The following is a 15,759-nucleotide window of genomic DNA, read 5'->3' as shown; positions in this document are numbered from 1 at the left end:
GACTTGTATTTTCGCGAGTCATTGTAGGACTCTGCATTCCTTTCGATAGTCGATATAACTCTCGACTCTTATATTTACGTGTCCCGGCTATTTGAGCCATTTATGTTCTAAAGAAACCCATTGTCTGGTATATTATTTATCATTGTGAACTTTTATGTGTATTCGGACATTGTAATTTTCGCTAGCTTGGCGACATTCTATACTTCGATCACGTTTGTTTTGTTTCTTTTGAAGGAAATAATCATTCTTTAAGCAGAACTCTAGTTTTTTAACCTGGCCCTTCCCCATAGGCGTCACAATATATATACATATATATGCAATAAAAACACTATGATGTTCGTATAATTACATCTGCACTGATGATGTAATTATACGAAAGCGCTCTGCTTCGTTAGTTTACTTTTCCTAGTGGTTACTTACGCATACATATACTACATATTATGTTTAATACATTATATGTTGTATATGTACATATATATACATGTATATATATATATATATATATATATATATATATATATACACACACATATATATATCACGTGAAAACCACTGTTGGAGTAAAAAAGACTGGAGACGGGAAATCGAACTATTTCGATTGCGAACTGCAATCCTCTTCATCTACTGAAGAGGATTGCAGTTTGCAATCAAAATATATATATTTCCCGTTTCTAGTCTTTTTACTTCAACAGTGCTTCTCACGTGACTGACAAATGTGTGATTATATTTTTCACCTGTAATAGGTATATATATATATATATATATATATATATATATATATATATATATATATATATATATGTGTGTGTGTGTGTGTGTGTGTGTGTGTGTGTGTGTGTGTGTGTGTGTGTACATAACCTTTTCTCTAATCCACGACCTGTTTCCCCAAAATATGAAGACAGGCAATTTTTACAAGGTATTTTGTAACTGAAGGCGGAGGAAGTATACGATCTAGTTCATCTTCCAGAAATTCTGTATCTATAGTGAAGAATTTTTGGAATATGAACTAGATCACATCACAAAAACCTTCAACAAACTAAGTTATCCTAAAGGTCTAAAGGTCTCCTACTTAACTAAAAAAGAAAGCTAAGGAAACAAATAAAAAGAGTAAAGATATCAATAACTTCAAAAAAGAAACACGATATATCCCAAATTCAACATTAATTCAAAAAGGTTATATGAGCACAAAAATGATGTAAGATCCCACAGGCTTTCTAATTCTATATTAAGACACATAGATACACATGACCACCTTCCGGACTGGAACAATACATTTGCAATAGATAAAGGTTCAACGAAGAAATTAAGAAAAATAATAGAAGCAGCTTATATTAATGATAATAATAACATCAACCATAGAGAAGGTTTTATATGCTTGGAAAGAGCTACAAGTTTATTGATACAAAAACAAAAAACAAAAAACAAAACAAAACAGACGAATGCTGTTGTACTTAATTGTTAAGCTTTGTGATCAAGACCCTAGGGGTCGAAACGTTAAGGCAGTAAAATTTTTCCATTATTCCTCGTATACTTCCTTCGCCTTCAGTTATATATGTATATACATATATTTATGTATATATATATACAAGCACCTGGCTGCGCCGGCCACGGCTAAGCCGTGGGTGCTTGGCCTGCGGCGCCCGCGAGCGAAGTGGCAGCATATGCCGCCTAGGGTTCGGTCTTTGCAAAGTTGGCTAGTGGCCTAACTTCCGCCACCCATTCGATAACTTTGTTTTCGATATATTACTTCTTAAATGATCCAGAGCCGATCACAGTGCCAAGATGTCTTTCCTCCTCTTTTGTTACTTTCATTTCACTGTTTTTAAAGAGGTTTCTACTGATGATGATGATGATGATGATGATGATGATGATGATGATGATGATGATGATGATGATGATGATGATGATGATGATGATGATGATGATGATGATGATGATGATGATGATGATGATGATGATGATGATGATGATGATGATGATGACGACGACGACGAAGACGACGACGACAACGACGACGACGACGCCGTGGGTGCTTGTCCTGCGGCGCTGCTCGCTTCGCTCCCGGGAGCTTCGCGCCCTAGGGCTACGCCCTCTTGCTATACATTTGTGTTTTATTAGTCATCTTTAACTTCTTCTTCAACTTAAAGCCGCCGGCACTACTTCTTAGTAGAAGATTCTCCCTCGTCGTCGTCGCTGCACCTCTTGTTGCTCTCAGTGGTGGTATCTCTGTTCTCTTTTAGCATCTTTTTGACCTCTTCTATTTTTTGGTCAACTTCCTCTATTTTCTCTTCCAACTCCTCCTTGATAGAGATAGAGAAACTGGAGGCAGGGTCGACCTCTTCTTCTCTTTCGTAGCACAAATCGTACGACGCGGGCTGCAACATATCTACGGCTTCCTCTTCTGAGATCGTGTACACTTCTTTGGGTATCTCTACAATGCTTTGGTCAGGCTCTTCTTCGGCCAAAGCAACTTCTTGGTCGTCAGAAACTACGACCGCTTCAGGAGGTTTATCTTCTTCTGAAAGACTCTCAACGAAAAGTTCTTTATACACGCAATTGCGTGGTAGTTTCATCCTGAAATCGTCGTTCACTTTTTCCCAACCTGTGTATATGATGAGAGAATTCCAGCTTGTAACTCTTGAGCAGGCGACATAAAGTTGTCCGTGGGCAAAGCACTGTGCAGAATCAAGCAATATTCCACACCTATCAAATGTCTGCCCCTGAGATTTGTTTATCGTCATCGCATAACTAAGCTTAACAGGGAATTGTTTCCGCTTGAATGGTATAGTGGTATCAGTAGACTCCAGAGTTAATTCTCGGAAGTAAAACCTGTTCACCCCTGTGTGTACCGCCTAAGATCTTTCCGACTATGATATTTTTTTTAAGATTAGTCACTATTACTCTGGACCCATTACACAACTTGGGAGGGCATATATTCCTCATAACCATGATGACACTTCCTACTTTCAGTCTCAAACATGTGAAGAGGGAGAGAGGGGCTCGTTATGGCATTGAAAACCGATGTCTGAATGTCCGTTACTTCTTCCATTGCAGTGTCAACACTCATGTACACTTTCTCTGGTTCTTCAGACTTATCGTAGACCATCAAGTTTATCCTGTCGACATCATCGTTTGTGGGGGAAATGATAGCCCTCTTCTCGAAATATGAAGCATTCAGGTGATTTTCCTCTAAATTATCATAGACTTTGTCCACTAACTCTTTAGGGGTCTCAACGACAATCCCAAACTTCTCGGGAAGTTTTACGGGTCCACTCTCCCCTCTCCCCAGAGCCAATAGATTTTTTCGCATCATCTGCCTTGAGTCTCACGTTACGTGTTAGTTCCAACTTTAAAAGGTCGTCCCAGAAATAACCGGACTTTATACAGTATTCGAGCTCATCATTCATTCCTCCCCCTCTTATAACTGGGAGGATTTGACGAAAATCTCCCGCACAGACAAATACTATCCCCCCCATAAACCTTCCTGGAACGCCCAAAATGTCCCGAATGGAAACATCAAGAGTAGCTAACGTGTTCTTGTTTGCCATCACAACTTCATCCCAGACTATTAGAGACGTCATTGATAGGAGCTTCGCCAACTCTGAGTTTTTCTTGATGCTACAGGCGCACACTTCGTTGTAATCCATTAACGGGATCTTGAACATGTTATGTGCAGTTCTTCCTCCATGCAAAACAGTAGAGGTGATACCCGATGAAGCGACAGCCAAGGCAATTTTTCCCTGAGAACGAACAGTATCCAGTAAAATGTTGAGCACGAAAGACTTTCCCGTCCCACTGGAGCATCCAGGAATATCCCATTGTGCCTGTACTTTTGGGCGTTCTCGATGCGAAATAGCACAGTATCGTAACAGAGTCTCTGTTTGCTGTTCAGAAGAAGAGACTTCTCCTTCACCTCTTCTGTCAACTTCTCTTTGTTATAGGCCTTTTCTCGGCGTATGATGTTTGATGTTTTCTCGCCACATCTTGAAAGTGGTAGCCCATATTGGGTGATAGAGCCCCCTCCGCAGTTCCACACATGTTCCTGGATATCGTCTAGAGCGTCAAGGTAAATTTCATCGTTGTATTCCGTCGCTTTTTGGCGCTGCAGGAAGTCACTGGCGAACAAATCTTTGGTCTCTTCCCAGATACCTGACTGGTCCTCTAATTCCGAAAACACCAGCATGCTCGCATAAGTAGCTCGCAACTGATTGCGGTCATTAGTGTGGTTGATGATTTCCAATATAGTTTTCTTCCAAGTTTCTTTGTCGTTTAGGAGTCCCATCGCTTTAACGGCTTCTCTGTAAGTGGGGTAGATCACCCCTTCAAATGTCCGAAGATCCTCGTAAGACGTAGGCCCCTTTACGTGTGTTAAAAGTAGTCTCAAATAGAAGAGCTCGACAGTTTTATTTGTGACAGCACGTATCCTTCCTAGAGAAGATGCTGTCGTCTTTCTTTCTTCCCAGACACTGCTAATGTTATTAAAAACAAAGTGGTTGGGAAGCTGATTATAATATAGGCCTGCTGCAAATTCGTTTCGCGCACACAGTTTGAAGAAAGCTGTCAAATGAGTGTCTTTAGAGGTTTTTCTATCGATCTCCTCCTTAGACGCGTTCTCCTTGAAAAATACCGCGTTCTCTCCTTCTAGATGCAAGTCAAGAGTTGCCACAGGGGGGTGACTTCTGTGAATCGCAAATTTGAAAATCTTCCACGACGCCTCATTCGCATTGACGAATCGTGCCTCCTGGAATTTTCTCACTTCATTAACATCTTCCCCTTCTTTCGTTTTCGAAAACAGAATGCGGTCACATCCTTTGTTGACGTACTTTGTAACGTAGGCTATGCACTTTATAGAATTTGAGCACTCAACATTTATGTGCGTGTTATACTTTAAACATAGGTACGGGCTGTAGGGGACAAACCATGAATTGTCAACTTTGATTTTCTCTCCCTTTACTTTTTTCTCGAAAGAGTGGCCCCCTTCACCTACTGCTGTCCTTCGATACAGAGGGTACCCGTTGTTCCCAAAGTACATGTCGCCCCTGCACACTTTCGGAAAACCCTTTCCACACAATGATGTGGAACCGTACTTTCCTTGACAACATAGTTGGGACTCGTCAAAGCCTCTACAGGGGCCGTGTATCATGTTCGTTGTCACAATCTCATATAAGCGCGGCTCTTTATTTTTGTCAGGTATCTCAGCTGATATCACCCTAGAGGACGAAATCGGCAGTAACGTGGCGTTCCATCCAAAGAAGGATATGAACATGAGGGAGACCTCTTTTCTGCCACTCAACACTCAGTAGGTGTGCCTTAACGCGCCCAAACACGTTTTTAATCGTCAGATCGTCCATCAGGCTGTCCACTTTCAACTTGAAAATCCGACTAACAAAGTCAGGGCGGTCATACATCCGGGAGATGTCACAACCGACAGCCTCCACGGCTTGTTTCAACTCTTCCCAATGAGGATTCATTGTAAAGGTGATAAAAAAGTCTGGAGACCCGTAAGACGACACAAAAGCCAAGGCGTCTTGCTGCCGCGCTTTCATGTATCTTGGGCCCCCAACAAATGAAGCAGGGATAATCACCCGTTGACCCGCCTTTCGGTTATCCCCGTCCCCTATAAGAATATCAGCGCGCTCTTTCCACAACTCCTGTTGATTGTGTTCGATGAAAGACAACCTGTCAGACTCAACTTTCACGTAATTATCCACAACAAATTGTTGGAAAAGACGGGCCCCTTTAGTCACATAATTGAAAACACCTTCTCTTTCCATGTAAAGAGAGGCGTAGTACATGCAAGGGCTTAGCCTACTGTATGTTGCAGGAACATGTTTTGAACAACAGATGTCTGCTTTGCGTTGCTTTTTCAGAGTGCAAGAATGACCGACGTCTCCATTGGGAAACAGGAGAGGATACTGAAAAACATCGTAGAAGAAGTTGGTGTGACTCATAAGTCTGAGACTAAATTTTGAATCTTCCTTTGGGGAACCTATCACTATTTCCAATGGGTCTCTTGAGGGGCCTAAATTAACGATGGCTACCACCTGCGAAGAAGAAGTGGGAAGGTGGTAGACTCCTTTATGTTCGCGGGTTGTTAGATTCTCAGCGGCTTTCAACGTAATAGACACCTGGGGTAATTTGCCATATTTCTTGAAGTGAGCTTCCATGAGCTGTTTAGCCGTCTCTAGCTCTTTCAACATCCCAGACAGACACGCGTTATGTTTTGCCATGTATTCGTAAAAGTGTGTGATAATCTTCTCGTTCTCTGAAAGAACCTTTTCAAGAAACTAAGATTTACCCACACTGTACCCTGTCACCCCAATGTGGATTAAAACTTGTTTTTGAACGATACAATCTTCAACTTGCAACTCATTCAGCCATTTGATATTTCTAAACATTACGTTCTTTCTCCTTTATCAAAAGAGGTGAAACGGATCTAACATCTATGGAGGTGAATTCGTTTTTTCTTTTTATCCCTGTTTATATCTAAGAAGCTTTATGTACGCTCGATTTAGAGTGAGTTACATAAAATTGACAGCATTTTAATGATTCCAGCAATAAACATATAAATACCCGAAGATGATTGATTCCAAGGTTCCAAGTGGAGTTCCTCAGGGTTCCGTTCTTGGGCCACTTCTATTCATAGTATATATAAATGATATAGACCATGGACTAAAATCTACTGTTTCCAAATTTGCTGATGATACAAAACTGTGCGGAATGGCAAATGATCACTCAAACCAATTAGATATTCAAGAAGATCTAGATAAATTACAGCAATGGTCTGAAAAGTGGCTAATGAAATTAAACACAAGTAAATGCAAGGTAATGCACATAGGTATAAATAACAGTAAGTACGATTACAAGTTATTTGGAAATTCGTTAACAAAAGTGGATAGTGAAAAAGATCTCGGCGTAATTATCAGTAACGACCTCAAATCATCCAAGCAGTGTATTTCAGCCTCTGAGAAAGTAAATAAGATTCTAGGACTGATTGCGCGATCTTTTGATTTCAAAAGTCCATCACTCATTAACAAGCTATGTAAATCATTAGTTCGTCCACATTTGGAATATACTGTTTCCGTATGGTCACCAAATCTCATTAAAGACATTGGCAGACTGGAAAAATTACAACGGAGAGCAACAAAACGGATTCTAAATATAAAAAATAAATCATACGAAAATCGACTATAACGTATGAATCTGTTTTCCCTAAAAAAAGCGTAGATTCAGAGGTGACTTGATACAGGTCTTTAAGATTTTAAAGGGAATTGACAACATCAAAAGCGACAAAATTTTCACATTGAATGAGAATCAGACAAGAAACAATGGTCTCAAACTGTCCGGAAATAGATTCAATTTGGAAGTAGGTAGAAACAACTTTGCCAACCGTGTAGTTAATGAATGGAATAAACTTCCTGCACAGGTAGTGCAATGTAGTTCAGTTCGAAGCTTTAAGAATTATTTAGATAAACACCTAAGCAAGATGCTGTAATTATTATAATTTATTTTATATATATATTTTTTTATCATTTGTCTGTCTGATTTTAACTTATTATTAGTTATATGTTAATTTATTATTATTTACTGTTTACCTGTTTGTTTATTATCTAACTATACCTATGCATTTTATTTGTTATTCACATTATCATAGTTTTTATTTATTATTTTATCATTTTTTTTTTTTCGCATTCGACCTAGATATGGACCAGGAGGACTCCTGTCGGCATGCTCTGCGTTTGTAATCCTTTGTAAGGGAGCATATTTTAAATGAAAAGAAAAGCACGGGGAGAAGTTACCGTGTTGTAACTGGGGTAGGTCACACGCATGACCACGAACACTGGGAGAGATCACAGGTTGGTGGAACCGGTACTCGGCGAGGTCACTCCCGGGTTCGGGACCAATCTGCTTCTCAGTCTTTGGGAACGACGTATGGCAGAATGTTCTTCCGTTTGGCTGGGAATGGGAAGTCTCTGTGGAGGAGACCCCGATTTCTTGAGATTGTCCATCTGGCTCCTCCGAACAGGTTTCATGCTAGGGAGGAGGGCGAAGTCATTTACTTGCCTATTAATGGCAGGTTGCAGCTCCTTTATCCAGATGGCTTCCAAGATAGCCAAGCGCTGTGGGTCCTCTTCTTTTGCCACAACTTCGGTGTTTTTGACCATAGTCTCCCTATCGAGGTAGAGTTGATGCTGGGTCCAGTAGTGTTGCTTAGGTCCTCCGTGTTGCAAGTGCATGGTGATTCTTCTGGATAATGTGGTGGTCGTCCTACCCACGTAGACTGAAAGGGGCGTTCAGTCCTCCTCTGGGCATGTGTATTTTTATACTAAGTGGGATTGACGAACCTCCTGGGGTTCTGGTGCGGGGTTACTCCTTAAATGTAGAGAAGAGGTCTTTCTACTTTTGTAAAAAATTATGAAGGACAATTTGTCACTTTCGTTTTTGGGGACCACATTTCTATAGATTATGTTTTTTATAATCTTCTCATCCTCCTTGTACTTGGTAAACATGTAAGCTTTGTAGAACACCTTAAACCCGGTCCCTTCGTGTTCTACTGTAGTGGGACGTGTTTGTTTATACCAATTGTCGATCACTCTGCGAAGATTGGCTTGGACCTCGTGGTTCGTGTATCCACTGTTGATAAGGAGTTGGTGGACCCGATCAAACTCTTTTTAAGTGTTACTCCAAGAAGAACAGTGGCTGAGGGCTTTTCTGAAAAAGGCGCTAATTGTGGCGTCTTTGTACCTCTAGGGACACTTGCTCTCTTCATTCATGCACAGTCCGGAATTGGTATCTTTGACGTGGGCACTATATGAAAAAGAAGGACAATTAGTCTGCTTGAGTAGGACGTCCAAGAAGGGGAGGGAACCTCTTTCACCGTGCTCTACGGTGAAGTTAAGTCCAAACACCTCCATGAACTTCCTCCTCAAGATATCAATTTCTGAAAGGGAGTCAGTTTTTACAAATATATCATCTATATATGTACAATAAAGGCTAGGTTTTTCAATTTGACTAAAAACAAATTCCTCTACAGTCCCCATGAAAAAATTGGCAAACAGTACACCAAGGGGGGATCACATGGCAACTCCATCAGTTTGGCGGTAGAGTGTCCCACGGGGAGAGCGGAATGGGGCTTCTTTGGTGCAAAATTGAAGCAGGGTCCGTAGGTGTTCTTCAAATAAGTTAAGTCCGTGGGCTGGTCCGCTTCTGTAAACTTTGTCGCATATGAGATCTATCGTTCTATCCACAGGAACATTGGTGAACAGAGATTCAACATCCAGCGAAGCTATGAATCCCTGGCTGGGAGCGTCTTTCACCAGTTCTATGAACTCGTGAGAAGATGCCATGCTGAATCTGCTGGGGACTAAAGGGGTTAAAAGTTTTTTTTCGCTAACTGATATGTAGGAGTAGGTATCTGGCTGATGATGGGTCTAGTCTTCCCTTTCTGCATACACAAATACAGTAGAGAGCACCATGAATGTATATATATATATATATATATATATATATATACACATATATATATATACATATATATGTATATATATACAATATATATATATATACATATATACATGTATATATATATACATATATATATGTATATACATATATATATATGTATATATATATATATATATATATATATATATATATATATATATATATATATATAAAAATATACATATACTTCATTTTTTTAATAAAAGATCACCATCGTTATTTGATTTTGTCAATTTGTTAGAGAAACAGAAAAGAAAAATCTTATAATAAGTGATATTGATTACAGTGGAGAGCCTTATAAATAGCAGTTGTACGAAATAATCGACAAAATGATTTTATGTAGGAGAAACCACAAGATGACAATTAAAGGATATCGGAGATACTTGTATTTCCACGTGGTCAATAGTGGATGGCATTCACCATGGGTGTCAGAAGACAAGAACTTTGTAAACAAGGAGTTTTTTTTCTTTTTTGGTTTTATTAGGAAACAACCTAATGTTATGTTTCAAATTATAACGTGTATCTTTAGTGATCGTATGGCGCCCTCTAAGAATGCTAAAGAAATAATGCTCAATATAAAAAACCGATGAAAGGTATTATCAGAAAGACATAAGTTAAAACCTATACCCTTTGAAAGACTAATCGATGTTTTTGCCAGAATTAAGAGGATTAAATCATTATATACAGAATGGATTTTGCACTGGAAAGTGCATGAGAACGGCATAGCATTTGCAGTAACACAAAACGGTATAACTTTATATCAGAAAACTTAATGTTTATTTTATTCCAAGCGATAGAGAACGCTCATCCAAGAATGGTGATGTCAAATATTTCAAGGCGAATGGCGTCATAAATTCTTGGATGAATAAAACCAAAGGAAATATTCGGAACATGACAGTAAATAGGTACAGGACAAAGTTATATCATACATAAATATACATGTCCTGTACCAAGCGTTGCATCACTCATAACTAGCCGCTCCTTTTACGAATATGAAATATTCGAATATCTATCTTATGTAATGGAATCGTTGTTTGATATAGAGGATTCAGTACAATAATTCAAGAAGAAAGACGCGTGAATTTGTTTCTTCAAGGTAAAATATCGTAAAAACGATGAAGATTTTTTAAATAACTTTTATAGAATCGACTCAAATGAAGCTGAATATTACATTAGGTATCTACAAACACAGATAGAATATCAAATATGCTATGAAGATTTTATTGGACAACCTTTATGAAATTGACATAGATGGAGTTGAATATTACATTAGGCATCTACAAATACCTTTGGAAGGCGTATTGTTATGAGGGAAGTGAAGTGATTAAGAAGGTATGACAATTATGAAAATGATAATACCAATTGTTATGATAATACTACAGAGAAACTTTTCCCAACAATAACAATAATTGATCTACAAAAATAGTACGCCAATAATGAAAATGATAATGATAATGGTTATAATGATATTATCATAAAACAAAGGAACTTTTCCCAGTAATAACAATAACTAATAATAAAAGTACCAATATTGTTGTTATGGGCTGTAGTTTACCATCGCTTCTATTCTTGGGGATAACGTTTCGCCGGTGACGTGCGAGTAATAAGAGTAATATATGTATTAGTTTTAATCTACTCGAAATATATGGTAATGGATAGAAATACAAAAATATAATTGTAATTGTATTGATGCATCTGAAAAGGTTGAAAATAGTATAGAAAATAACGAGATTAATACTTCTAGGTAAATAAAAATGAACTTTGTGAAAATGCGAGTAATAAACACGAGAGAAGAGTAATGAAGGTAATTACCACGATAAGTAATAACAATAGGACAGAAAAGAAGCATGACAGTGCATGATACACTTGTTATAAAACATTTTGGATTAGCTCACCATGTTCCTTGATTACATCCTTCCTTATTTTCCAACATAATTTCCATTTCTCTTGTTTACGAGGTATTTCCTCAATTGCGTGCCAGCCATTGTCTTCTAAGCGCCATTTATCTTATCTTGCCGGAAACTTCCTTGACAGGTATTGCCAGATAATTTATCCTCATTTTTTTTTTTACTGTCTTTCGTTGATTATTATTTCTTTTATATACTGTGTGTCTTTCATCAGTGTTACTTCAACGGCTAGCGTATTTCTTATATCTAGTGGGTTTCTGTCAACTTAGAATAAATGAACCGGCATCGGTAAGTGATGGTTTAATAACGATTTTTTTTTTTTAAACAACTCAGTTGAAAACGTGCTTTTTCTGTCTTTCCTTTCGTACGTACATAAAAGCAATAAAAAATTGGAAGAATTAAAGAGGATGAAACATTATGAACTCCCATTTGAGCAAGACTAACACACTCCGGTAAGTTATTTGAAGTAGACTTAAAACGTGAGACTTGCCGCGTGTATGCATGCGAATCTATCCGATTACAAGAAAATCTAAAGCATACGAGCAGCTGCAGCCTTGCAGCTTCCTGGAACTGCTAATTGGAGCAGCTTGGCTTACTATTGCTTCGCATGATGGGCAAAGTTACCAAGTATATTTCTAAGTCCAACAAAATAGAAGATCTTAGATTCTGCAATTCAGGTAAGTTGTCTTTGGACAAACACAGTCAGATGCAAAAGTCAAGCTATACGTGTTAAAGACGATCTGTGAGATTTATTCTGGCTGCTGCCTACGGTTATCATACTCTCATGTACGAGTTTTTTGTTGTTCAAGTTTTATTACAACTCTCCAAGGGACTTTATTCGGTTTTCGGAGGCTTTCACTACTAGGGGGAAGGGAGAGGGAAGGGAAGGAGGGGGAAAGGGGGAGGGGAGGGTGGGAGGAAGGGGGTAGGGGGAGGGGAATGTGTATTGAAACGGAATGAAATAGCCCGGCGGTTGGCAAAGTAAAGATAATAATACCACTGAGTTTTAAAAGTAGCATCACAGGGCTTAGGGGTCAGGGCATTTGTTCCCTTAGTTGAATCAAATCATGTAACGGTAGACAGTGAAGGAGCTCCTGAATATAGACTTAATCCTTTCGTTGCTCAGTGGTGTTATATTGAACTGAAAAGATTCGCTGGCCAACAGAGAACAAACAGAAGCAAAATATGTCATTGATCGATGCCTAGTCTGGCCTTCGTGATAATGAAAGAAGTTGGATGATTGCTGTACTATTGAAAATGATAATAATTACGAAAGTGCTGATGATATATGATGGCGAGAGTACACAAATAACGATTGTGTTAACACAGAGTCCTACTCGAAATTCAGTGAAGCTGTTAAATATAGTGAAGGAATTGGTAAGGACGATGACCATGGCGATAGTGATGGTAATTTTGATGGTACGGAGATGCTGCTGCTGGTGGTGGTGGTGGCGATGGTGGTGGTGGTGGTGATGATGGTGATGATGATGATGATGATGATGATGATGATGATGATGATGATGATGATGATGATGATGATGATGATGATGATGATGATGATGATGATGATGATGATGATGATGATGATGATGATGATGATGATGATGATGATGATGACGATGACGATGACGATGACGATGACGATGACGATGACGATGACGATGACGACGACGACGACGACGACGACGACGACGACGACGACGACGACGACGACGACGACGGCGGCGGCGGCGGCGGCGGCGACTATTATTTACCTGTACTAATAGGTATAGTGATGATACTGAACATTACACAGATTTTGATCAAAGGGAACACGATATCTATACGATGCTATAAAGTATATATTTTTTCTATGGCCATTCCCAGGAGATTCCATTCATATCAACGCCAGATATACTAGTATCAATAGTAATGATAGCATTATATTGATATTAGCAATGGTAATTGACATTATCATTAATAATCTCACTGATGCTAATGCTAATTCTCATACTAATGCTAATACCAATACTAATACTAATACTAATACTAATACTAATACTAATACTATTACTAATACTAACACTCATAAAAGTACTGATACTGCTTATAATATTAATGTTAATATTAAAACTAATTCCGGTATTAATGATAATACAAGGGCTAATACTAATACTAATGCTAATAACAATACTAATACAGGTACTAGTAAGATATGGAAAAAAACACAAATGATGAACGCGAGAAAGACTAAACACACAGAAATGAATCGTCAATTACTTGCGCTGAAGATTGTATCTCCGTACGGAACGTTCCCGTACAGGGTGCTGATTCCATCAATATCATACAAATACACATACACACACCGATTAAACTTGGTCCATATACTTATTCTGCACAGCCAAAGGGCTAAACCACTCTTGTTTAACCTTTTCAATTCCTTTGTCGTCAGTTGATTATGTTCCAGTGAGGATGTAGAACACCTCACCCCACCCCGTACCTCCTTGTGGGCTCCTTCCTATGAAGTCAAACTCTAATTTTTAAAAACAGATATGAATAGATAGAATGATAAATTGATCAATCAGTCATTAAATCAATCAGTCACTCTATGAATAAACCAGTAAATATATAAGTAAATGGGTGAAATAGTGTAAATAGATCACCAATCTAACAGATAAAAAAATAAAATAAAATAGGTAGATGAATGAATAAATGAACGAAAAACAGAAATAGATAAATGAATAGACATAATAGATAAACAGATTAATAGATAAATGAATAAATAAATGAATCTTAGAAAATAGATAAGATAACAAGTGAAAAATAGATACTTTAATTAATGAAATAAGAATAAATAGATGAAATAGATAAATGAATGAATAAACAGGAGAATGAATGATTATATACATATATAAACAAATAAATAAGTAAATAAAGGAATACATAAATAAACAAATAAATTAATTAATGTATAGATAGATGAATAAGTCAACATGTGAATAAATAAATAAACAAATGAGTTGATAAATACAAAAAATAAACCAAGATGAAATATAATACAAAAAAAAGGAAAATAAACTAATTTGAGATAACCTGAAATAAAATAAGAAAAAATAAATAAATAAAATAATATAAAATATGGTAGAATAAAGTTAAATCAAAACCATATTTAAAAAAAAAAACATACTAATATTCACCCTCCTTGCATTTGAGAAACTTGTCCAAATATCTATCAAAATAAAAACTGATAAATCTGTCAACACCTGGCCACAAGCTTATAATGATGACGTCATCACTCCGTGACGGCAGCTGACCAATCATCAATGAGAGTTCGTACTAGCTGGGTGCTACTGTACAGATCGGACGCAATGGAATGCCTTTCACGATGTTATGCTTTCTAAGGGCGATTAAATAATTGATATCTATTGACGATATCTAAAACATTTTTCAGCATCAATGGCCATACTAGGTTGTTTCTAGAAAAATAAAGATATATATATATATATATATATATATGTATATATATATAGAGAGAGAGAGAGAGAGATAGAGAGATAGAGAGAGAGAGAGGAATCTACAGAAACTCCAGTCGGAAAAAGAGGTACACGGTCATGATTGCCGATATCGTAATACTACCAGCACTGAGATTATATTGTACAAGAATAATAACTACATAGAAATGGTTAGTCTGCTCGTAAATGGTGTTGTCATATGGATGTATACAAGCATTAATCACGTAATCTTATTCACTTGACATCAATCTCTTGAAGTCGTTCGTTATTTCCGTCATTCTATGTATTCATTATGGCTATCTCCAGGCGATTTCATTCAGTTCAGTGGGTAACCTGTCACTTACCTAACCTAACCTAACCTAACCTAACCTAACCTAACCTAACCTAACCTAACCTAACCTAACCTAACCTAACCTAACCTAACCTAACCTAACCTAACCTAACCTAACCTAACCTAACCTAACCTAACCTAACCTAACCTAGCCTAGCTTAACCTAACCTAACCTAACCTAACCTAACCTAACCTAACCTAATCTACCCTAACCTAACCTAACCTAACCTAACCTAACCTAACCTAACCTAACCTAACCTAACCTAACCTAACCTAACCTAACCTAACCTAACCTAACCTGACCTGACTTGGCCTGACCTTACCTGACCTGACCTGATCTGACCTAACTTAACCTAACCTAAACTAAAGTAAACAAACCTGACTTAACCTAACTTAAACTGACCTAAACTAACCTAACTTAGACTAACCTAACCTAGCCTAACCTGATATATACATCTACAATATTATAAGGTATACAACAATATTCATTACACGAGATGAAATAATTTTCACACTGTTCGTTTGC

At 37.8% G+C, this 15,759-nt stretch overlaps 2 protein-coding genes across 2 annotated transcripts; both read right to left on the bottom strand.

Moving 5' to 3' along the window:
* Positions 1 to 2,911: 2,911 nt before the first annotated feature.
* On the bottom strand, positions 2,912 to 3,647 carry LOC143041419 (uncharacterized). The gene is made up of 2 exons (XM_076213265.1): positions 3,465 to 3,647; positions 2,912 to 3,313 (listed from the first exon to the last, which is right to left on the bottom strand). Exons 1-2 carry the CDS (start codon positions 3,645 to 3,647, stop codon positions 2,912 to 2,914), a joined length of 585 nt encoding a protein of 194 aa, XP_076069380.1.
* Positions 3,647 to 5,143, bottom strand: LOC143041410 (uncharacterized). The gene has a single exon (XM_076213254.1). The coding sequence runs from the start codon at positions 5,141 to 5,143 to the stop codon at positions 3,647 to 3,649; it is 1,497 nt and encodes a 498-aa protein (XP_076069369.1).
* Between the last annotated feature and the right edge of the window lie 10,616 nt (positions 5,144 to 15,759).

This window comes from Oratosquilla oratoria, chromosome 3 (genome assembly GCF_046742065.1).
Source record: "Oratosquilla oratoria isolate Oo_2021 chromosome 3, ASM4674206v1, whole genome shotgun sequence".
Lineage (NCBI taxonomy): Eukaryota > Metazoa > Arthropoda > Malacostraca > Stomatopoda > Squillidae > Oratosquilla > Oratosquilla oratoria.
Note: the sequence above shows the minus strand (reverse complement) of the source record. Positions and strands in the feature narration are given on the sequence as shown.